The sequence below is a fragment of the Cinclus cinclus genome, chromosome 2, assembly GCF_963662255.1.
Source record: "Cinclus cinclus chromosome 2, bCinCin1.1, whole genome shotgun sequence".
Taxonomy (NCBI): Eukaryota; Metazoa; Chordata; class Aves; order Passeriformes; family Cinclidae; genus Cinclus; species Cinclus cinclus.
In genome coordinates, this window is record NC_085047.1 from 29,407,561 (window position 1) to 29,432,096 (window position 24,536).

Consider the following 24,536-nt stretch of genomic DNA (forward strand, 5'->3'; position numbering starts at 1 on the left):
GGACTTAGTTTTACAGTGTTTTCATGCTGGAGCAGGTTAGACGTAGACTCTGTATTTACTTGTTTCCAGATTTCATGATCTTGAATTCCATCACTGTTCTCCATAACTAATTGCTCAGTCACGGAGCCGTCCTTAGGGGTGATCTAACAAATGATGTTCTGGGACAACCTTTGAGCACAATTAGTGGAACAAATAATGCAGTTTGTTTTAAGATAGAACTTATGACAGAATTACACAACTGAAATAGCAGAGGACCTAATATGTCCTCTTCAGGAAGCTGTTTAAAACAGAATGAAGAGAGGCACAGAGATGCAAACTTCCTCCTACTCTCATGTCTGCATGTGCAAGATTTCTTCATACTGCAGTAGAGGATTCATAGACCAATGTGCAAGATAGACTGAGACAACTCTCAGAATCTCTTCTATAAAACAGATGCCTCCAAGTTTTGCATTCAGTCACATTAGAGCCACTGGAAGAGAGAATGACTGTTCAGGGGTCTAATTTCTGCTCCATGTTATTCTTTTCTTCCAGGTTCCCTACACCTCTCTCAGCAATGGCTATGGTGTGTCTGTCTGACTTTGAAGCTTATGCGAAGAAGTATTTACCCAAGACCGCTTGGGATTATTTTGCAGCTGGGGCAGACGACTGTACCACACGAGATGAAAACATCCTGGCATATAAAAGGTAATGTGAGAAGGAAATGAAGGGGGGGGGGGGGGGGGGGTGTACTGGGACCTTTAAAACTGTTTTTGTGCAAGTGTTTGGACTTGACAAGCAAAGACACCTAAAAACCTTGTACTTTCCAGGGGACCCCAAGCTAAATGCAAAACCTGGGTGACATGCACCACATGCTCTGATGCCAGACTGAGTATGACACAGGTTGTATGAGGCTTTAGGGATGCTGAGGGTACAGACAGGTGCTAGGGTAGGATAGGGTACAGTGTGCTATGGTGTGTGGCATTACAGGAAAGGCCATGGGTAGCTCTAATAGAATGAGATGCAACAGGGAGCTCTTGGTGAACAGGAAGCAGGAAGCCTATGTGCAAGTAGGGTGGGATTTGGGGAACATGCTGCAAAGCCTGAGGGCAGGAACACTGTGCAGTGAAGACAGACACAAATGGTGAAGTGGAAGGACCCAGCCTGGCTGCAAGTAGAAGGAAACTGGGGGAGGACAGTGGCAGAACAGGACATGGTGAGCTGAGGCAGGAGATGCAGAAATTATGTACTGTGGCCAGTAAAGCAGGATTAATGAAAAGTGGAAGTGACTGAACTGCTGGCTGAATTGACCTCTCAAAGCAAACAGAAAGGACAAAGAGTCTTTGTTATATTTTCTTTGATTATAATTTTATTATTTGCTGTTTTCTTCATTGGCTCAGATTCCTGCTTTGCAATTGGTGAATGAAGACCTGGTTTCCATGAAACTTCAGAAAACTCACTGAACATCTACTATTCTGAAGGGGTTTTTTTGCCTTACAGAATTCGTTTTCGGCCACGTATGCTGCGGGATGTATCTGTGATGGACATTAGGACTAAAATCCTGGGTTCTGAAATCAGCTTTCCTGTAGGAATCGCCCCTACAGGCTTCCACCAGCTAGCGTGGCCTGATGGAGAGAAAAGCACAGCCAGAGGTACTCTTCTGCTCTGGCACCACGTTGCAAAAAGGGGGTTGTAGAAGAGCCCCAAGAAGCTGACACTGAGAAAAATGTTCAGGCGTGAGGGGGCCAACTCCATTCCCACTTTCTGACACCCTGCATAGGAATCTGTATAGAGGTTGCTCTTCTCTGGCTACCGCCGTACAAAATCAATCCCATGGAGTCTGCTGCAAACTAAAGACAAGGGCAGTGGACACATTTCTCACTCACACCAAAAACCACATGAGTTTTTCAGCCCTGGGAACTCTAAATGGGTTGTAGAAGTGTTGGATGGGACTCTGACTGTGAATTCCTTGTTACTGGTTAAGAAATATCTCCCTTGGAGAAAAGGATATCCCCTTTTCACAAACTGTGTGGTGAGTTTGGAGACCTGACCCCCAGAAATTATTTTTCTTCTGTGTACACTGAGTAGATTTAACAGTACATTCCTGAGAGGATTCAGTCATAAAGATAAAATTCATGCTTTTTCTAAAAATGTAGCTGCAAAATGAAAGCACAACTTGGTTAGGTACCTCTCCCTTTTCTGCTTTCTTAACCATGGGCTAACAAGAGTGCATGGTAAATGCACTCACTGTTTATCCTGGGACATAGATGCCTTGTGCTTTGTAGGATACACATGAAATCAGGAGTTGAGATGGTCTCTAAAAGCAGTGTGTGGTTTTGCATCTGATGTCTGCTAAGACCCTTCCAATGCCTTCATTTCTGATTCCTTTCCAATGCCTCCCAAGCGGCCAGAGCAATGAACACCTGCTACATTGCCAGCACCTACTCCACCTGCACACTGGAGGAGATCTCTGCGGCCGCACCTGGTGGCCTCCGCTGGTTCCAGCTCTACATCCACCGCAACAGAGCAGCTTCCCAGCAGCTGGTCCAACGGGCGGAGGCCTTGGGCTTCCAGGGCCTCGTCCTCACCGCGGATCTGCCCTACACAGGCAAGAGACGCGACGACGTCCGCAATGGTTTCCGCCTTCCTCCCCACATGAAAGTGAAGAACTTGGAACGAGCCTTTGAGGTTTGTAAAATGAGCCTGTCCTTTCATTCACTGTGCTGGCATGCACCACATGAGACAAAAACCACTGGGTAACTGCTGCCTTGGCATTTGTTGTACCAGGGCGTATCTTCTCCCCTGCTGGTTCTGCAGCATCCTGGCTCGACTTCCTGCCAGACTGGGTTCTGTCTTCAAAATCCCCATCCAGCTGCCTTAGAGACACTGATCTCCACCCTCTGATCTCCACTGACTCCTCCAGAGACATGTGACATTTCTGGAACATGTCTGTTGGCAGCTTTGATTAATCTGTTCTAGGGCAAGGAAAGACACCAAGGGACCTATGTATTGTTGCAGCTTGGATGAGTTTTCCTTTTCCTGTTTCATTTTGGCTGTAGGGAGATGACTGGTCTGAGTACGGACTGCCGCCCAACAGCTTGGACCCTTCGGTCACCTGGAATGACATCTACTGGCTGCGGAGCCTGACACGCCTGCCCATCATCATCAAAGGCATCTTGACAAGAGAAGATGCAGAGCTGGCAGTGAGACACGGAGTTCAGGGAATTATTGTGTCCAATCATGGTGGAAGGCAACTGGATGAAGGACCTGCCACTGTAAGTGAGGAAATGGACATCCCACATTTTCCCTGTTTACTGTCTGCACGCTTGCATTAGCCTCAGTATCTCTATGGCCAGGTTTGTGTGTACACTACTGGTGGGCTTGAGTTTGTCCAGCAGCCAAGGATGTGTGCAGATATAGTTTAGCTTTAAACTGGTGAGATCCATGCCTTGGCATGGGGGATACTCACTGAAGTATTTCCTCAGCTTCTAGGGAGGGCTCTGTAAGTACCACAGAACCCACCTAAGTGCAGATAAACTACTGGCCTAAGTCAGGAAGAATTCCTGCCTGTGCCTCCATTAGTTGGTGCAGCTCACTCAAACTCTTTGCGCACTGCAGCAAAAAGAAAACAAAGCTCTGGAACCAAAATTGTACAAATGAGAGCATAATGTATTCTCATTGTTCACATCTGTCAAAACATGCAAAACAATGCAGCTAGATTTAGTGAGAGGTCTGCTTGCATAATTTACAGGCTTAAGTCTAAACGGGAATTTATTGACTTACATGAGCCAGAAAAAGGATAACTTATCTGGAGAAAAATTCCCCTACTTTTTAATTTGTACAAAGAAATAATGAATTGTTTGGACATCTGTGTATTTCACTGGCTTAATTTGGCATCTGTCAGTTTTTCCAATTGCTCTTATTTTACAGTTCTGCATTGCACAGTATCTTATGAAGTTTCTTTTCTCGGTTCTCTTTTGTTAAATAAAAATAAGTACCAGGGAATTCTCTTGTATTTGACGTCAAGGCTGACAACAATGAATTAAAAAAAAGTTAATAAACTCAATGCAAAAGGCATAATAACAGAAATGGCATCCACCTTTAGCTGTTCTTCTACCTTAAAAGTTGTTTCACATACACAGACAAGGCAGTAGATACCTAGTTGGCTCTACTATTCTTCTGGTGCCAAACCCGGCTCTTGCTGAGCTAGTCCTAGAAAATTTCAGCCTGAAGGTTTTCAGTTTGAAATTCAGAAAAAAAAAAAGGGGTAAAAAGGTATAAGGCACTGCAGAAAAGCGCCTTTTGGGTTTGCTCTGGAAGAGAGTCAGTTATGTCCAGTGCAATGTCCTGCCCCTGGTTGTACTGCCTTGGGTCCAGAGCCAGCATCTCTGTGTGGTGCCGACCTGCAATAATATCAGGGGATCTACTCCATGCTGAGCTCCACAGAAAAGCTCTTAGGGAATCAGGAGGCTTGACCTGGAGGAAATGATGGACTGTACTGCATTGCAAATGAAACCCTCCACAAATGCTTTAGAGGGAGGCACTCAGCAAGCGGTCACCAGGATTAAACTGAAATGCAAGGTTAGGTAGTTTAAGCAGTAGAAGTTTGACATCAGCCTTTTTAGCAAACAGCTGTAGGATTCATCATTGTCTCAAATGAAAGTAAAATATTGATGACAGTTTTTCCCATTGAAGTTTATACTGAAAATCTTTCATAAATCTAGTGAAAATGTTACTTTTTCATTAATCAAAAGTGATAGCAAAGAATATCAGGGTAAGCAAACTACTGGAACATGGCATTAAGTATCTGGAAAACAGAACAGGGAGCTGCACATTATTCTGCAGCTCCTGGTGCTGTTCTGTTTCTGATGCATTGTCACATTTCATTTCAAGAAAGTATCCTACTAAAGCACTGCATCCCTGCCTGTCTCTTTGGAATATATCCTCCTTCTCTTGGAATCAAAAGCTGCCCACAAGGTGAGACTGGCTTCTTCTTTGCAGATTGATGCTCTGGTTGAGGTTGTGGAGGCAGTACGAGGCAGAGTCGAAGTTTACGTAGATGGTGGAATTCGAAAAGGAAGCGACGTGTTAAAAGCACTGGCACTGGGAGCAAAATGTGTCTTTATTGGAAGACCAGCTTTGTGGGGCCTGGCTTACAGGGTGAGTAAGGAGCTCTGCACTCCTGTGCCTTCTTCTTACACTCTCCAGCAGCCCTGCAACTGAAGTGACAGAGTTTTCACTGGTGGAGAATATATTTTTAAATGTTATTTTGCTCAATTTGAAGTGGAATCACCCCAAATTGAATGAAACCCTGACATTTCCTCCGATTTAAAAATATCACTGAATTTCACAATTTCCTGTGATTTTGAACGATGGGATTTTGAAGGTGATAGGATTATTTTGTGGGACCTGATTTCTTGCTGTTGCAGTTTGGTGCTAAAATACTTTAGGACTCAGGACCATCAGTGCTTTTGAAAACTGGAGCTGGGCTTGTTTGCCAGGAGGATGAGTCTCACAATTTTATTTGCTTTCAGCAAATACTTGGGAACAATACATGGTTTTGGTAGAACAGTTTCACAGCAGTGCTATGAATTCTTCAGAAATACATATAGAACTCCATCCCACAGATAGCTGAAACATTTTGAACAAGGCTGAGCAAAACTGTGTCCTGGGGGTGCCTGGACTTTCCACTCTCATTTCAGTTTCAGCTTTGCTGCTTCTCAACTTTGGGCATATTTCTATGATCCAGAGTCATGAATTAGGCCTCTGATGCAGGAGGTAAACAGAATATAATTAAAATTAAAATATTATTATACCAGATGGAGATTTTGTTAATTTTTTTCCTTTTTACACTATGGATGGAATCTTTCAAAACTTTAGCAGAAAAGATACATTTTTTAATGGCCCAGATATATTCCCTTTCTCTTAAATGGCACTCTTGTACGGTGTTGTGGATTCCAATAGCAAGGCTTTGAACAAGAAATCACCTGAATCTCCTGAAAAAGCCTGTAAGAGTTGGCAGTACTGTTTCTTTTGGCAGTAAATATCAAAAAAGGGCCTAGGATGATGAAGATGTTCCTGTGAGTTGCCTGCACTTTCTCCACAATGGAAACAGAAAGGAGATGAGATTTTGGGGGGGTTCAATTGTGCTTTGGTACTATTATTACATGGAATATTCTTAAAGATGTATCTCAGTGGCATTACCAAAGCATAAAATAGAGGAAGGGCATAAACAAGTGCTAACATCGTTTGCACCCAAAGCATTAATTATTGCAAGACATAAAAAGAAGATTTAAGAGAAAAAAAAATTAAATCCTCCCAGTATTTTATAGGAAGATAAAAATCTTCTATACATTTTACTGGCTTTTGAGCTTCTTGGCGTCAATTACACAGAGAAAAACACATAGTCTATTATTTGTAAAGATTCAGTCCAGTATTTGAGTAAACTACAGTTTCTGGAGTGGTAACATATATAAAACTCTCATTACTTCATTAAAACCTGTCAGCATCGTAAGGCTTGACATTTTAAACAGCAAGCCCATTGGTGGGGGAAATCTGAAAGCTAAGAAAAAAGAACTGGCTACAAAATGTCAGAAGTGAAAAACAGCTTTGTTTTCTTTCCCTGTTCAGATGTATCCCAAAAGGAAAAGCATCTAAATTAATCTGTGATGAACTGAGCACATCCATCATATCCTTTAATCATTCATCTGCATGAGAGACTGGAATTGGCACGGACTTAAGGGACTATCCCTGCTCTCAGGGTGCAGGCATCCTGCAGCACTGCTCTGTGCCAGTGCTTCTTTTACCCTTTCTCTGTTGGTGCAGGGTGAAGAAGGTCTTCAGGATGTCCTGAGAATTCTGCAGGATGAGTTTCGCTTGTCTATGGCCTTAGCTGGTGAGTATTTTTTTTGTGATGGGCGTTACAGATGTTTCTGCATGCATGCCCTACAAAATCAGGAGTGTGATGAATGGGTCACAAAAAGGGAGTCCACAGGAGCTGTGATAGTTCTAGTTGCTGTAGTTGAAATTCTCTGCTTCCTGTGAAACCACCTGACATTCCAGGCATCAAAGCAATGAAGTTTGCATGGAGGGAGTAGGTTAGAGCAGCTTTGTGACCCAAGTAAAGAGATGAAAAACTGCTAAGTACAGTCAAGCAAAACTTGGAATGTCTGCTCTCCTGGGAAAGGCAGCATATATTTTTCAGTATTTAATTAGTGTTTACCAAGGTAAAAGGCAACTGGTTTTTTTTCTGCATGAAGAGTTCATTAAACTCTTAGGATATAGAATATAGATATGGATATAGAATTTTTCTCTCTGTGTTACAGAATACAGTCTGTAGGTGATTACAACATGTTTTTAAAGCCTTTGTGTCTCCTCTCAGCTTTTGGTTTCACTCTGCATTTCTCACTCCTTCTCCTAGCTGTAGCTGCCCTGTTTGACCCCTCCACCAAACAACAAATTTGCAGAGCCCAGTGCAAGTTCCAGTTTTCCTCTTCTTGAACAAGAGGTTTATGGGCACTGAAACAGGGTCTCCAGGGTTGTGGTCAAAGCACCAAGCATGATGAAGTTCCAGAAGTATTTGTACAGTGCTTTCAGGCACAGGGTGTGATTCTTGGGGTGTCCTGTGCAGGGCCAGGAGTTGGACTTGATGATCTTTGTGGGTTCCTTCCAATGCAGGATATTCTATACATTATGACATGTAGAACTCAAGTGGATAGCAGCACTGACTGAGAGACGGGAGGTGAAACCCTGTCTATGAACTGGCCATAGTTACTTTTTCATGAGTTACTTTTTTAACCAGTAAAGATTCCTGGGTCCTTTCCCCAGCAGACTTTTACAGTTCTTTACATGCAAAAGGGCCCAGGATTCAGCAAGACTAGAAAGTTGGGATCCTTTTGCTGTGGCTGTGAAATTCAGTGAATCATACAATCTTTTAGGTTGGAAAAGGACTTTAAGATCATCAGGTCCAACTGTTAACCCAGCACTGCCAATTCCACCATGAAACCATGGTGCCATATCTACATTTCTTTTAAACACATTGAGAGCTGGTGACTCAACCATTTCCTTGGCTGCTTATTCCAGTGCTTGATAACAATTTATGTGAAGAAATTTCTCCTAATATCCAATCTGAACATTGCCTGAACAGAGGATTCAAGGTGCAGCCCCACCAGTGCCCAGTACAGGGGGACAGTCGCTGACCTAGTCCTGCTGCCCACACCATTGTTGACACAGGCTGGGATGCCTGTATCACACCTGGGTACACAGCTGGCTCATGTTCAGCCACCTGTCAACCAGCAGCTCTATTCCACCCGTATTTGTCCAAATGAAATGGCAATGCAAGTCTTCATCTCTGGCCATTTGGCACACAGCAACCCCTGTCTTTTCTCTGTTCTGCTGACTTGGCTGGATCAGATTGCACCCTGCTCAGCTTGCTATAAAGTTGGGGTTTTTTTCACGTTTCTAACTCTTCTTGTGGGGGGACTCCAGTGCTGAACCTTGAGGCTGAGGATGCCACTGAAGAGTGGAGATATAGAAGTACCAAGCTATCCCAACCTGGCTCATACAAGACCGTGGTCCTGAGCAGGGGAGCTTCCAAGCTTCACCCGCAGACCTTTCTCTCTCACCAGTGTTTCATTTATTGCAGGCTGTGCCAGCGTCTCAGAGATTGGCCAACACCTGGTTCAGTTCTCAAAGCTGTGATCAGCCTCCTGCCGTGCCCACCAAACAGAGGCAGGTGAAACTAAGGTCCCAGCCAGGCTGAAGATGAAAAAGGAGGTGCAATAATTATCTCATAAGGCCTTCTGGAAACTTCTGAAGAGATTATGAAAGGCTCTGTATTAGCAAAGGCTGCACTCTGCTTTCTTTGAGACCAATGAATTCCTTAACAGTTTGGGAAATTGTTACTTGCCTAAATAGATTTGCTTTAAACTGGCTGTTCCACGGCATTACCTATGTTGGGTCTTCCTCCAAAGTTCCACTACACTGGAAAGCCAGCATGTTCCTTGCTGTTCCTCTTGTCCTACCAAGTCCTACTGCAACCCAAGCCACACAACTCTCCTGCTCTGGGACAGTAAGTGTTGCAGCTGCTATCTTCCATAGATTTGGCTTTTCCTGGATGTATTCATTACAGATATAGAAACAAGATGAATCAGCTACCAGGCACCCCAGCTACCCTTTGAAGTTGGGGGGCAGTTCTTGCCCACTGCTTCTAAATGCAAAGCAGTGAAGGGGTGGAGCAGAGTACCACTTGTGGGGCAAAGAACCAGCTCTCAGTGGTGCACACCCCCTGCCTCACCCTGCTTTGGAGCTGCCAGATACCTGGATACCCATTTCCCTGGTGTGTACAGGTACATGCTACCAAAAGGTGACCTTTTGCATAAAGCCTACTTCAGATTGGCCCAAAGGAGGCAGAAGGAAGAAGCTAACCCAGTTTAGAAGCTCATTGTGTTTAGACTTTAATTTCTCTCAGAGATAACAGTGTCTGCAATGATCTTCCAGAGGCCTTCACACGGAGGCCTTCCTCTCTGTTCCAGTAACAATAAACCTTGTCAGCAGACTGACAGCCCGGCAGATAAGATTTGGGAATCACACCACATCACCCATGTTGATGCATTTCAAGGATGCACAAGAAGAGAACGAGACAACTGAGAGAGCTCAGCCCCACAAAGGCTAAATGCAGGGGGAGGGGAGATGCCATCACTGCCTTTTAGTACTCATTTGGAGGAGATCCAGTCCAGCTTCTTGGAAGTGTGCTGTAAAAGGGTGGAAGGCCATGGGCACAAGTTGCAATGAGGAGAATTGCAAATAGAAATCAGTGGGGGGAAAAAAATCACCATGAGGTCAGTCAGACACTGCAAACACTGGGTTTGTGAAACCTGCATTGTTAGAGATATTCAGAGCTTGCCTGGGTAAGGTCTGGACAACACTTCTCAACTGCTGTGAGAAGAGGTTGGCACAGAGATCTCCAGAGGCTGCCTTTAATCTGAATTGTAGGAGGATGTCACAGAATCATAAAATAAGAGCTGCACAAGAGATCTGTACCTTGCCATACCACTCTGCTGCCATGACCAACTACATGGAGCTGCAGAGGCAAAACATATATCTCTGTGAAAGGCTGCAAGAAAGCATTTTCTGAGTGAAAAACAAAGGTATTTGGTGAGTGAACCTAAAGTGAGAGGGTTCAATCAGGATGAGAGTCTATCAAGCCCAGTTTTCCCAGACACTGAAAGTTTTCTATGATCTGGATTAGGCCTAAGCCAATGCATACCAAAATTTCATGCCCCACTGTCTGCACCCAGTTCTGCTTTACGTACTTGCTTGTTATATCTCTGATGCACATTCAAGCAAGGTTAAATCTTACAAATAAACTGTCCTCAAAGACTGTAAACATGTAGGTTAAGGACTAATCAAACCCTGCTGCTTCCCAGCATCCCTGGAGGATGGAACAGAGAATCAGTCTACTTACAAGGCTAGCTTATCTACAAAATGGATCCAAACATAAACATTTTTATTTGGCATATGATGCAAACTTCTCAAGCCTCTAAATATATGAGTTGGTCATAAATTTCAGCTTAGGAAATAGAGTTCTTCCTGAAACTAAAGGGAGAAGGAGACTAAAAGTTTCTAGTTTGTTTCTAGTTAATTGCCCAACTCATGTGCTGTCTTATTTAGCAAAGACTACTACAAGAAGGCCTTTTTGATCTTGGACATAATGTCAGAAATGTTTACAATCACCTTCTCTGTTCTACTGAAAGAATTTTGGTATTACTGAAATAGGAGATATTTGTCAGGTTTGACGACACAGAAACACTGAGGCCTCTTAAGGTGGTTTTCTTCATACCTTGATTAAAGTGATTAAAGTGTCTTAGAACTCTTCTCCACTATGAGAAGTTGCATTTATTCAGAGTCTGCCACAGGACAGTTGCCCAGAAGTTAATTATTTAAATATTTTTTTTCCTCTTGTCAATGTGTAACTAGAAGAAAGGGAAATGTTTCCAGGAGGGAACAGTGCCTCCCACCTTGAAGGGCAGAAGTTTTCCTTGTGTAAATCTACATCTCAAAGTCCAGCCTCTCTCCCAGAGCTGCCAGCATGTAGGCATTTTGAGCTTACAGGCATACGGTGGTAAAAAGATCTTTAATTTTTCACATGAGAAGAAACATGGAATATGTGTGTGTGTGTATGTGTGTGTGTGTGCGCGCGGGTTTGTCTTTTTTGTCACAATTGCTCTACATTTAGAAATCAAAAGTTCCAGTTAAATAATGAGTATGCTTTTGCTTTTCCCTGCTTCAGTTCTCATTGGTCTGGGCAAGAGGCCAGACTTCAGAAACCCCTTTCCTGAATTAAAATTCTTTCTGGAAAAATAGAACTGTTCTTCCTTTCTTAATTTTGGATACCCTGATTGATAATAAAATCAGTTAACCTGATTCCATAATTAAACAGCATTGCCCACTGTAAAAGTACATTTTATCTTACCAAACGTCCGTGCCCTGCAATGTTATTGCACATAATCATTCCAGTACCATGATACAGCTTTTTCCTAATGCTGCTGGGAATTTTCCCTTCATTATTTCTCTTTCTGTATTCTCAACGCCACTACACTCTTTCCCATTTTGCCTCTTGTGACAAGGCTAAGAAAATACATTCTCTAACACTTGCCAGTCATTGCTTCAAAGTATCTGTCACAGTAAACATCAGTAAAATCCAGGAGCAACAGTTCCTGGGCCAGCAAATCAGGGGCATGGCTGGAATGGGACATGGTGCATTCCACACATACTAAGCTATCCACTTAGCCCATGTATAACATTTCTCCAACACTCGTCAAAATGTGCAAGCTCTGATTTTCTAAATGATGCTCTTAGTCATGCCGCCCATTCTACAGCAAAATATCAGATTGTGGTGGCTTCATTTTACCATGATGTCAAAGAGAAGGAAGACATCAACATAGTTAAAAAATGTCTATGCCTTGACACAGCATGCAGAGTTGGTAAACTTTTCAAATGCTGCTCAATTATGTTTTAGTCTGCAAGTCCCCTACCTGTGCAATAACTGAATTTCATCAAGTTGTTCCTGGTGGTCGGGGGTCTGGTGGACTTTGGCCTTGCTGCTCATTGGCACCGTTCTGAGGTGTACAGCCCATTCCAGCATCTGCCTCCATGTCCTTTGGGGAACACCAGAGCTGGTCTTGTCTGCACAGGAGGAGCTGTCATGCCACTCAGCAACCCCAGCAGCAATGTCAACAAGAGACAAGAGGTGAAAATATTGTCTGTAGGTGAGACTGCAGGAAGCCCCAGTAGGTCCAAGCTGGAACTGAGCAAATTGCTGCTCAGTTAGTCTGAGCAGCTAGCCTGTCAGTCTGAACACTGACATTCACACAGAGAAGTTCAGAAGAAGGCTGCTGTACAGTGGTGTATAAAATTCCCTCAGACTAAGCCAAGCATTTGTCCGAGTGGTACCTAAGAGGACAAAGCGCAGCAGCAGTAAATCTCCCTGCAGTCCCCTGTGAAGCTTTCATATTCTCATATAAGCACTACCCCTGCTAAGCTTGGTCATTCTGATAGGCAAGCTTGGTATACAAGACTGTTTTCTACCCTAAGAGGCTATGTGGTATTGTCTGGTTTTACAATGTCTCTTTAAAGCGTTTTATTTCCTTTTTGAAAGCAAAAAGGAAGCCCTGTTACAGAGAATGCCACTTGGAGCAGCAGGGTTTGGCCAGTTATTTTTCCTTGCAAAGTGAACAAAATTAATTTGCAGTAACTTCTGATAAGAATGTACAATGTCAAGGTTCTGACTGTGAAAAGCCAAGGAAAGAAGCACTGATAACATTTTTTTAAAGCTTTGTTGGGGTAAGGAACAGATTTTCAAGGATGCTGGGATTGAAATAGTTGCCAAAGCTTTGTCATCTGTGTCAGCTAGAAACCTTCCTCCTCCAACAGAAATGGTTTTGTTTTCCTCCTGTTTTCCTCCTGTCACATGCAAGACCAGTTTTGCTCTAAAAAAGTAGCAGTGTGGGGATGCTGCTTCTGCAACTTTTCACCAGGGCTCTCTTTAATGAGAGAACAAAACCCATGATAAAATTATAAAAATAAATAAATTTTTAAAAAAGGCTTAGCAGTTAGTGGCACGAATGGCAACAAAGCACTTTTAAAGATCCATTCCAGCTACACCCCAAATCAGGGATCTGTTTTCCAGTGATTTCAGCCTAATTAATTGTGTTGCTGGACTTCTTTGTAACCTCCTTTTTGCCCAAGGCAGCTCCCTATTTATCATCCTGCTTCAGTGGGGATGTCAGCCTATCCTTGTGTGAGAGAGACAGGGAGAAAATACAGCTGCATCCAGCGTGTTATGACAGATCCAGGAGGGCAGTGCTGGCATCAGGAGGTTCAGGCTAGTGCTCTGCCCTGAGCTCACACTACAGAACAGCTTTGCTAGAACTGGAGTAAAACTCTCCAGGAGAAACACCCGGGCATTTTCCCTGCATGTTGTAATGTAAAGCAGTAACGACACAGATCACTGCAGAGGCACAAACAACCTTACTTTAAATAGGTACTCTTGCACAAGACATTTCCAGGGGTGAGTCTTTCCCTCCTGCAGCTTGAATTTAACTTTGATGGTACATTAAACAATTTCATCACTTCAAATGCCTGTAGCACACTGAACAAACACAAAATCCCTGGGATTAGTTTCTGATCTTGCACAGAGTGAGAAAGGCACGTTATAATGGGGGAGCCCAGTATCCAGAAAATATACAGCAGTGGAGTCCAGTCCTCAAACCACTCTAAAGAGCCTGTCCTGCTACTTACATTTCATTTAAATGCTCCTTACCTTCAATACTGGCAGAATATTGGCACTGTGTTACACAAGCAAGTGCATCTAGACAGAATAATGAACGTGAGGGTTTATTCTCTGGGGCTTTAGGGATGCAGGACGACATCTAGGCTCAGACCTCACTGCATCCAGAGCCTTCCTCTTTGGTGGGAGTGGTGTGGAAGCATCACATTCTTTTACAGAAAAGGAGGCACTCAAGAGGGAGGGGAGCAAAATGACCGAGGTGGTACCCTGCAGGATATAAATACAGGCAAAGCTCCCCCACAGTCGTCTGAGTGCTAGAGGGGTGGAACCGAGACTCAAGGCAGACTTTTGCAGGGTTTGTTTGGCATTGAAGTTGATTTTGAGCATTTTCAGATTTGCTAATTGAATTGATTTGTAGGAATGTTTTCTTTGCATGGAAAAAAATATGTAGACAACTTCTGAATAGGAATAGCTAGCAAAAGTAAGACATGCTTAAAAACTTGTTTGATGTAGAGATTGAATTTTATTTTCCAGGAGTCTCTCCTTTTGGTAACACCCTTTGATTTGTAAAGCCTCCAGAGGTTGATGTCATATGTTCATTCCCTCAGGCAGGAGGAGAACCAAGCTAAAGAGACAGTGAATTCACCACTGAGGAACAACCCAGAGCAATGTCCCTGGCTGGGGTAAGCTGCCTGGTGACCGGAGCAGGAGGATTTCTTGGCCAGAGGATTGTGTGCTTGCTGCTGGAAGAAGAGGAGGCGCTGGCTGAGATCCGGCTGCTGGACAAAGCCTTCAGTGATGAAGCGCTCAGGAGGTTTGAAAGTAAGTGCCATTTCATGAGCACTGCCTGTTGCAGCTATAGGTGTTGTTGTCCCACATGGGAAGCTTGGAAGCCTTTACCTCTCATCTCATCCAGCTTTGCAGACAGAGGTTTTATCTCAAGGAAGCCTTGCTTTATCCCTCCCTCTCCCTCCAGCACAGAAATCAGATGTAAAATGTGAAAACAAGAGAGTTTTTTTGTCAGGCCCTGAGGCTTCTATATACTGTTCATGCAGTAAATAGGCTGTCTTCAGGCCGGCTTGAAGACAAACAAAACCCACAGAGCAAAATTAGTGCAAAAAATCTCACACTACTTCTTGGGGGAAAGGAAAATTCAAGCATTGCTATACTGGGTGGGAGGGCAGAGATATCAGAGCATACTGGTCTGGGCTCTGGTATGCGAGACAGTGAAGGCAGTGACAAAGTTGTGGGTGCAAATTCTAATGGTTTTCTTCAGCCTGTGATTAATTTGATTAATAGTGATTGTCTGGCTGAGATGTGGTGAGGTACTTTTAAAACTGCTTTTGTTAATAACATTATTGCAGTTTCCTGTTTAAGCAAATGCTGAACAGAAAAGACAGAACCATTTGCAAAGTGTAAGGCAGAGCCCTGGCTTCTTGAATGAAGACAGCGCAAGTGAGTGATGTGCCCAGTGTCAGAAGCAGTCTGTGGCAGGGAATGCAGCTCAGAGTGCTTTATTTTAAATGTCCTATTAATTGAAATACTGAGCACATCTATAAAAAGGTACATTGGGTTCCTAAATTCAGTCAGATTCCTAAGTCCTTGCATTATATTTACTTAACAATAATTTCCTCATCACATTTTCACTGCAAGACTCCTCTTCCTCTATGCAGAAACTATGTGGGAACCCTTGAGGAATATCTCCATATGATTTGCTGAAGAGCCTCAATCACTCTGTAGAGCATTAAAGTGTCATCAATGAATAGCAACTGTTCACAATAAACCTGGAATATATTGCACAAGCCTTTATCGTGGTTTTACACAATTCAAACTTCTTCTCCATTAAATTGACTCAGCATCTCACTGAGGATTTCTAAATGCCCTTGAGCCTTGTAGCAGCCCTTCCTGCTCTGGTTTCCAGAGAGTTTCCACAGAAACAAGCCCAAAACCTGCAACTACAGTAGAGGCTGGAGCAGCAGGAGTGTGTGTGGTTTAGCACTCCTGCAGCAGTGCAGAGGCTTCTACACTGCTTTGGGCCAGGAGAGCTTTGTGGGGATGATGGAGCATCCTAGGGAGTGAAAACAATTGTTTGTGTGGACACAGTCTTGGCTGAGCTGCAGCAAATGTTTTGATGCTTTAATTTTTTGTTAATAGGCAAGCTCTATGCCCTCTTTCCTTATCCTCCCTTCTTCTTCCACAGACCACTGCACACAAACTCTCTCTCCTATTCTTTTAACATTCCTTCTGCCTATCTGAGCAGCACAGGAGGGAGGGAAAAGTCAGATACCAAAGCCTTTTCTTCCCCATAAACAGCTAGTAGGGACCATAGGCTGACATTCCAGATGCATTTAAACAGATTTGAACCCCTGAACTTTGACTGCAGCTCCTCTGACTTGTGTCTACATCTCTTCTAGTGTCCTGCCAGTCCCTGTGCTCAGGACTACCCAAAATATTTCCCTGCTGTTCTCTTTCCAGCCCTTCTCTAACACAGTGACTCCTATTCCAAGTGCAGGGCTGCTACAAAACCTGTGGGTGGGGCTGGAGCCTTCTGACCTACATTATTTTTGCTACAGGGATTTTTACTTGCTAGCAGATGTTATCTGGATTTCTGGAACAGTCAGGAGCAGAGCTGAGTGAGTTTTATACTCACTAGCAAAGGAAGCACCTTGCATTTACAATATCTTTGCAGAGTCAGGGCTGTGGGTAGTAAGACAGAAAAGTGTGTTCAAGTCACAGGCCTTTGTGCCAGAAGGCATTCAGGGGCACTCCTCTTTCATCCAAGCGACTTTCCTGCTGAGGGCTTGACCATCACATTCAGTCTGCTTAGGACAGTGTCATTTGTGGTCTTCCACAGCCCCAGGGATGATCCAGTTAATGTCGAGTGCTGTGAATTGGAGTCTACTCAGTTACATTGTGTGGTTGAGAATGGACATCATGTTGAACATGGTGCTTTGGTGTCCTGAGTTTCTTACCTCCCATCTCCATGTCAAACTCATCTTTCTGCCTTTCCTGTGTTTCCACTTACACAATTCTTTTTTTTTTTTTTTTTTTTTTGTTATTCACTATTGCATTGGCACTTCTGGAGAAATCAAAACTCATATGTTGTTCTCAAGTTTAGGGCAAATAGTCTGACTGTACTGCTGAGTCAAAAACTGCTCACAATGGGACACTGAACTTTATTGAGAAATCATTGCATTTTCAAGCAAAAAATACCCCATAGTAAGCAGGGAATTTACTTACAACTCAGAGGACACAGAAACCACTGGTGAAGAAGAACAAGTTTTCGAAGTGAGTAGGTACTTTGTCATAATCCCTTTATGCAAAAATGAAGAGCTGAGTTGAATTTATTCTGTTCCTCTATCTCTGACCAACCCACAAGTGTTCTTTTGATGCTTGGGCAATGGTTTATGTAGATGGAAATCAAGTTTCTCTCTGCTGGCCATCTCATACTGAAACCACTCCTTGTCAGTCATTTCTTTCCTCTTTTTTTCCAAGCTCATCTGTAGTTTTTCTCTTCACCCAGAGCAAAACAAGATAAATCTGCTGATTCCCAACACGCAGCTGATGCTGTTAAAGTGAGCAAGGCCCATATTGTACTTACCATGGCAACTTCTGCCAGACAAAATGGGATAGAGGAGCAGACTTCCTGATTCATATCATACACACACCAACTGCAAGCCCAAACAAGGCACAAAGCACCTAGACAGCAGATTTCTTGTGATCAGCTTTAAAAGGGACAGGTTTCTTTTGTACTTTTCCCAAAATTTTGATTTGCATGTGTAAAACTTCCATTTTCCTAACCCTTTCCCAGGCACTGTGATAACTTTGAAGGGGTCACATGTCAGAATTTATGTTGTGAATTCTATTTCTGTCTGTTCTTGGGATTATTACAATCCCACAAAGCCTTATTCATGGAGAACATCAACCTAAGGGCAGTACAAAAACTAATATTTATTAGAGCAAATCTAACTACCAGGTGCCTGACAAAAAAGCCCAGCCCCAGTCTGACACTGTTGCAACCATGCAAGTGGAGCTCAGCATGAAGCTTCTGGAGATGGAATCCGAGGAAATTAATGAAGTCTGTAAAATAAAGGAGCAGAAGAGAACAATGACTGTGCTGGGAGGGCAGCAACTCTAGATTTAGTAACAGTTTTGCAAATGTTTCACAAATCTTAAATCTCAAACCAACTGTCTGTGGTGGAAATAAAAAAGCTCCTTAAGGCTGTTGCATCAAAATAATTGTTAAACTGATACAAGGTTACATTCTTAGCATGCTATAGAGAAAATGAGATAAAACAATTTTAAAATATATCCGCACTCAGTTCCAGATCCAACAGCTCTCAGTGTTTCATATTAAAGTCATGGGATGAAATACTGCATGCTTTGGAGCTGGTGACAAAGCACTAGGATACACAAGATTTCAATCATGGCTGAAGATAAAAGCTGTACAAATTAATTAGGTTCTTCTCTTATCTAAAAGGCACATTTGATTATGCTGGAAGAAGACAGAGGCTCTGCCTGTGCTGCAGAGTCCCTGCCCAGTAGCTGTGCCTGGGGAGCCATCTAGTGCAGCCACAGCAGAGGCTCCCGGAGGACTTGGTGCAATGCCACCAACTCCTTACAAGTTGTGGGTCATGCTGAGAAAGCCCCCTCCTCTCCCGTGGCATGGCTGCAGCCAGGCCAGCTGATTTCCCTGGAGAGCATCATTGCCATGGACTGCACATTTTTCTGAGCGATCATCTGGTGCTGGCTCATGTTTGTGTAACTCTGGGTGGCAGAAAGAATCCTTCTGCCCAGTACAGCTTAGGGAAGGATGGCTCTGAGACCTAGAGCTCCTCTGGGGTCACACACTGCAGCTACTGTGGAGGGAGAGGGCTTAAAAAGCAGGATTTAATCAAGCTGAGCTGAGGTAGCTCAGGAGAACAGTCTTGAGAGTTCAGATAAAAACCAGAAAGAGGTGCAGGCTAAAAATTATCCCACAGCACAGACACTGATACGGGGCCAGAGCAGGAGTTGGAAAAGGTACTGTAAGTCCTGGCCAAGGTACAAGAAAAAGATGTCAGAACTGTATGTAATTTATTAGAAGAGATGAAATAGAGGCAAGGTAAAGGAGCAGAAAGTAGGTATGAACATATCCCTGTGCTCACATGCACTGGGTAGAGAGAGATCATTCATCAGCTTGGAGTCAGGAACATGCAGTGCCTGTTCAGTACGCTTGGGTTAACACATCTATAGCCAGCCAGGCACCAGAACATGCTCTGCTAAAGCTACTCCTCTGTGAACTTTGAACACAGTCACAACTCAAGGAAGCTCACTCACCGTGGAAAAGATTTCTCTTTAAAAAATAAATAGAAATAAACCTGTCGAATATTGGCTCCAGGTCTATGGTAAGTAAGGCAAAATAAACCTCTACAGCACTATAGTTAGCATTTGACAATAGAGTCCTGGAGAAATGCCTTCTGTTTCACAGCTTTAAAATATCCCTGCTGTTCCTGGACAGTCAGCACCTGCCAGGCAGGGTCAGCCCTTCACCACACCTTCCAGTGCTCTTCTTAGGCTGCCTGTAAGGTCTTGTGCTCTGCTTTCTGCTTCTCCTACAGAGTTCAAGGGTAAGACTGCAGTGAAAATCCTGGAAGGGGACATCCGAGATGTGACATTCCTGCACCGTGCCTGCCAGGGGGTGTCCCTCGTCATCCACACGGCTTCCCTCATTGACACCCTGGGCCTCATCGAGAAGAAGCTGCTCTGGGAAGTCAATGTAACAGGTGAGCAGGTGTAGCACATCTCTCTCAAACCCTGATCTCTGTCCTGGTCACTGTCTGCTCAGGAAAGGGAGCACCTGACCTGTGTTTGTTTTGAGCCAGGTTAACTGGGTTGTTCTGCATCTTGCACAGACATACCTAGGGGTGCAAACCCCGTGTCTGTGCAGCTCCAAGAAGCTCTGGGCCTGTCCACACCCAGTCTTCCACCTCAGGGCAGTGCAGGATCACTCATTCTTGTCAACACTTATGTATGCTCACGCTGAGATCTGCACAGACTTCTGCCTTCAGTGATGATAGTCATAAACCTATGCTCCTCTCTGAAATCCCAATGCTCACGTCAGAAATTGGTTCTTAATCTCCCACCCCACATGGCATCCCTGCCATGTACATTTTTCAAATTTTACAAATAATGCAGACTTTGGCTGCAGTTACAGAAATGTTGCATTGATAACATCCCAGAGCCTGTGGCTCTCTCCTTGCTATTCTTTTTCTTCTTCTTCTCCTTTTCCTTCCTTTGCCATTAAGTCTGCATGTGCAGGAAAGCAATTGAGAGGAACAAGTGCTCTCCCACCTTGAGCTTATAATTTAAAATTCCCCAGCAAATTCAGAGCTATGGGAGGGAGAGGTTTCATTGACTCAGTGATGGGATTTCCCTGTCCACTAAGGAACCCCCATTCTTCATGAAAGATCAGATGAAGGGAGAAGGTTTAGACTCAGGAATGGCCTATGTAGCATGACCTACCAGGAAGTTTAAATGTATTTCCTAAAAGAATAATTTCACCCCCTGTCTGTGATGCCAAAACCCTCAGTGCCATTCAGAGAACTGGTACTGCCTAACCTGCATGCACACTGGCCTCCCTGGCTGTGTTGCTTCAACAGCTTGGGGGAAGATTTGGGGAAGATGTTCTTATTTACACAAACAGTTTTCCCAGTTCTTTGTTCCTCTCTGCCACAGACACAGGGTTTCTTCACAGAAAAAATAAGGAACATACCTGTACAGGCATCACTTTCACAAATATTGGCAGCTCACCAGTGTTCAGAGGAAGAAAGAATTCTTTGCAGCCGAGTTGTTTCTTACATGTACCTTAAAAACAGTGGGATGGCATTTTAGCATGTTGTTTATAGTTGTTTTAGCATGGCTCATGGCCTGTACATTAGCTTCCAGACCCTTTCATTTCTGCTCAATCAAAGCCACAAATTGTCAGTGATCAAAACATGACCCCCAGTGAGCAGCCTCTTAGGCCCCTGTCAAGAGGGAAGAGTGGAAAGGCAAGTTCCTGGAAACCTGTGAATTGGGTAATATGAAAACATACATGGTTGGTAGTTCAGAAAGAGGATTTGTAAAGCTCTGTCTCCATGACTGTACTCCCACTGCGATCTGCAGCAGAATGTGCTGCTTAAACACATTTTTCCATGGGCAAAATAAAAAAATAATAATATCAGAACCAAACAAAAAGCCCACAAAACAAAACAAAAACAAACAAAAAAACCCCAAACCAAAACAACAACAAAAAAAACCAACCAAACAAAAAACCCCACCAAACCAAGAATAAGCAACAACAACAACAAAAAAAAATAAATTAAAAAAAAAATTAAAATGTCCCAAACCCAGAAAGCTCTTTAGCTCTGACTCCCCAGTACTCACTCCCCTGCCAGCAGTGTCTGCCTAAAAAAGCCCACTGGGTGGTGAGGATTAGCTGATAACATTTGCTAGAATGAAATAACATCCTCAGTCCTTCTCTCCTGCCCCCAGAGCCAACTGGTCATAAGGTCAGTCAGTGAATACTGCTACCCTCTCTTCCCTGTTTCCTTCCATTTCCATTCTGATGCTCTTCTGCTTTTCTGACCAGTCAGGGCACTGCTATGTAATTCTTTGGCTTGCAGGGTGAAAGTTTTTTTTCTCCTAGAAATCAGAGCTTGTGTAATATAAATGTTTTAAGAATGAGATCTGGATGTTCACGAACCAGGACAGAAGCGAACAAGTTAAACTTGCCATGATGAAGGGCTTTCCTCCATTGCCACACAAGATCTCAGAGAAAAAATATCTTTTTAGGAAGGAAGGGAAGCAAATTTTTGAAAGGATGTGATTTGAGAAAATAATTAATTATAATCTAAACAAAATACCTTCTGTGAACCAGGTCTTCAGCCAGAAGGGAATGCAAATCGTGGGGGCCCACTCATTGAATAAAGCATGTAATATGGTAATAGTTTATTTTATTACATGCTGTATGAAAGAGACTCAGATTCCCATTACTGGAGGACTCTTTAAACTTTTGCATACAATTCTGTTTTGTAAATAAACCACATTTTATTTGGGTGAAATTCATCTTGAACAGATACCAACTCTCAAGATAATTTTGTTTGCTTTTTTCTAAAGCTTGCTATCTCATTTGATTTCATCAAGACCTTCTGCTTTTGATTACTCTCCCTTATTTTCTAAACAGTATAGACAGAAGAAATTAAGCTTTAATTTTAAAACTAATATAATAAATGAATTATTTTCCAGATGACCCAGACTTGTATGTCATCTAAAGAGGATGACTTGTATGAAACCATTTTTCCCATTAATTTATTTCTGCCTGCATAACTTTTTTCAGTGCACTTCCTTCATATTTCTGAAAGCTTCATCCAGATATGCTTTCCATTTGTTTCAATTTATTTCTTTTTCTTGTTCAAGCTTGAAAAGAGGAATGTTGATGCCCTAACAATATTCAGCTCAATAATTCTTCCTAATTTTCACTCAATGAGTCCATATTTTGCTGCCAATATTCCTGGCTCTTCTGAACCTCTTTAATTCATTATATTAGTTTCAGTCACACTAGTCTGGTCTGCATTGTGCTGCCTTTAGTTGTTGCTGTAATAGACTGAGCAGACTTGGAAGATCTTTAATGTGTCTCACTGCTGGTGTTTGATTTTTATCCCCTGGATTTTAGGCTACACTCTTCTGATATCATATCAGACATTTTAATTTAATGCTCCTTTGCCAGAGATGTTTCCAAATGTCATTGAGCTGTGTCTCCTCTTCTGAAGTCACTGGCCTTTTTACACTCAATTTCTCTCATTATACTATGCACAACAAATAAGGTCATTTCTGCCTCAAAGCTGGGGAGAAAAAGAAGATTCTAATTGCAACCATAACAGCACAACTTATAAAAGTATTTATTTCCCCCTTCATTGTGCTTTCCTCGTTAAACTTTCTTGGCTATTTAAAAGACTTTGAACAGCTGACCTCTGCTGCCCCTGATGAAAGCATTAAAGGATATTAAATGTAAGAAATCCTGTACTCCTGTACTACTGCAAGGAACAGCCGGAATATGCCAGAAAAGGATGCATACATATGCAAGCCTCTTTTTTCTCATTGCACTTTATGATCTTTGAGTATGTGTAATCAGGCCTTGCTTCACCATGTTTCTCTTCAAGCCCTTCTCTTTAGTCAATCGAATGCTGGACAGATTTGCACTGGGTGTGAGTGCCCTGATTTTGGAGCAAACCTTCAGGTCCCATAATAATTCTGTCAATTCTTATCAATCACCCAAGACCATCCTCAAGCCTGAAAAACATGGGCTTCACCATAGAGCATGGATGATACCTAAGGAGAGGGGCAGCTTCTGAAAGGTTCTCTGCCTAAAGCCAACTCAATCCAACCAAGAGGCAAAAGTCCCTGAATCTGTGGTCAGATTCATTCGGACCCATGCTAAGTTAAGGAAGGCAAAAATTTGATTCTTGGCATAAAAAACATCCCACAATATACAGTTAGGACCAAATATTCACCCTTGTTTAACTCTGGAAGGCGCACTGATACAACTTAAATACAGATTCAGAGCAGGCTCATCATCACTGAATACACTTCCCTGTTCAGGACAGGATTCTTCCAGCTGCAGGAAGGGAGATCTGGCTAAGCTTGGGCCAGAGATGCTGTTTCTGATCTGAAACCCCCACTTTTTCCTGGTAAGGAGGCCCTAGACTGCCTTTCATGGTTTTTTTTTCTTTTTTTTCTGAAGGTACTCAGTTGCTGCTGGATGCGTGTGTCCGCTGTAACGTCCAGCACTTCATATACACCAGTACCATAGAAGTGACAGGCCCAAACTGTAAGGGTGACCCCATTTTCAATGGTGATGAAGATACTGCTTATGAGAGCACATCCAAATTTCCTTATGCCCAAAGCAAGAGACAGGCAGAGGATTCTGTGCTGAAAGCAGACGGCCAAGTGCTGAAGGATGGTGGCACACTGATGACCTGTGCCCTGAGGTCCATGTACATTTTTGGGGAAGGCTGCCCGTTTCTCCAAGGCCATCTGGATAAGTGCCTGTTGAACAAGAACGTCTACCTGCGCTTCTCCAGGAAGGAGGCTCTGGTGAACCCTGTGTACGTGGGGAACATCGCCTGGGCACACGTGCAGGCAGCCAAAGCCCTCCGAGCCCCGCAGAAAGCCCAGCACATCAGGGGCAAGTTCTACTACATCTCGGATGACACTCCTCACATGAGCTATGCTGATCTGAATTACGAGCTGACCAAGGACCTGGGGTTTGGAATTGAGCCCCAGCTCCCCATGCCCCTGACAGTGCTCTATTACTTCTCGCTGCTGCTGGAGATAGTGAGCTTCTTGCTGCGGCCCTTTGTCAGATACATCCCCTCCACCAACCGGCACCTGGTCACGCTGCTGAACACCCCCTTCACCTTTTCTTATAGAAAAGCACAGCAGGATTTTGGCTACGTGCCTCGCTACTCTTGGGAAGAGGCCAAGCAGGGCACTGGTGAGTGGATTGCCTCTGTGATCCCCCAGAGAAGGTTGTACTTGCAAAGCAGCACTGCCTAAGCCTGAGAGGAGCTGAAACCCAGCTAAGAAAAAAGGCCCTTGAGCCAGAAGAGAGCTGGGTGAGCAGCAGCAGCAGCAGCAAATGACAAAGCATTTAAATGAATTCTTCGTGTAAGAGCCCACTCAAACCCCTCACCCCCAAGCTCAGAATAAATAAAAGTGAAATGTTCATTTGTTTGTTGAGTATGGGCTG

At 43.4% G+C, this 24,536-nt stretch overlaps 2 protein-coding genes across 3 annotated transcripts; both read left to right on the forward strand.

The window, feature by feature from the left end:
* The first annotated feature begins 553 nt into the window (after positions 1-553).
* On the forward strand, positions 554-8,676 carry HAO2 (hydroxyacid oxidase 2). 2 transcript variants are annotated; one of them, XM_062513169.1, is made up of 7 exons: positions 554-684; positions 1,477-1,628; positions 2,381-2,664; positions 3,036-3,251; positions 4,978-5,136; positions 6,802-6,871; positions 8,621-8,676. In XM_062513169.1, exons 1-7 carry the CDS (start codon positions 554-556, stop codon positions 8,674-8,676), a joined length of 1,068 nt encoding a protein of 355 aa, XP_062369153.1. The 2 variants fall into 2 exon arrangements, with proteins under 2 accessions (XP_062369153.1, XP_062369162.1); XM_062513178.1 differs by lacking the exon at positions 3,036-3,251.
* Positions 8,677-14,418: 5,742 nt separating this feature from the next.
* On the forward strand, positions 14,419-24,343 carry LOC134056406 (3 beta-hydroxysteroid dehydrogenase/Delta 5-->4-isomerase-like). Its single transcript, XM_062513191.1, has 3 exons — positions 14,419-14,587; positions 19,366-19,530; positions 23,529-24,343. The coding sequence occupies exons 1-3, from the start codon at positions 14,434-14,436 to the stop codon at positions 24,341-24,343; spliced, it is 1,134 nt and encodes a 377-aa protein (XP_062369175.1). The 5' UTR covers positions 14,419-14,433.
* The last annotated feature ends 193 nt before the right edge of the window (positions 24,344-24,536 follow it).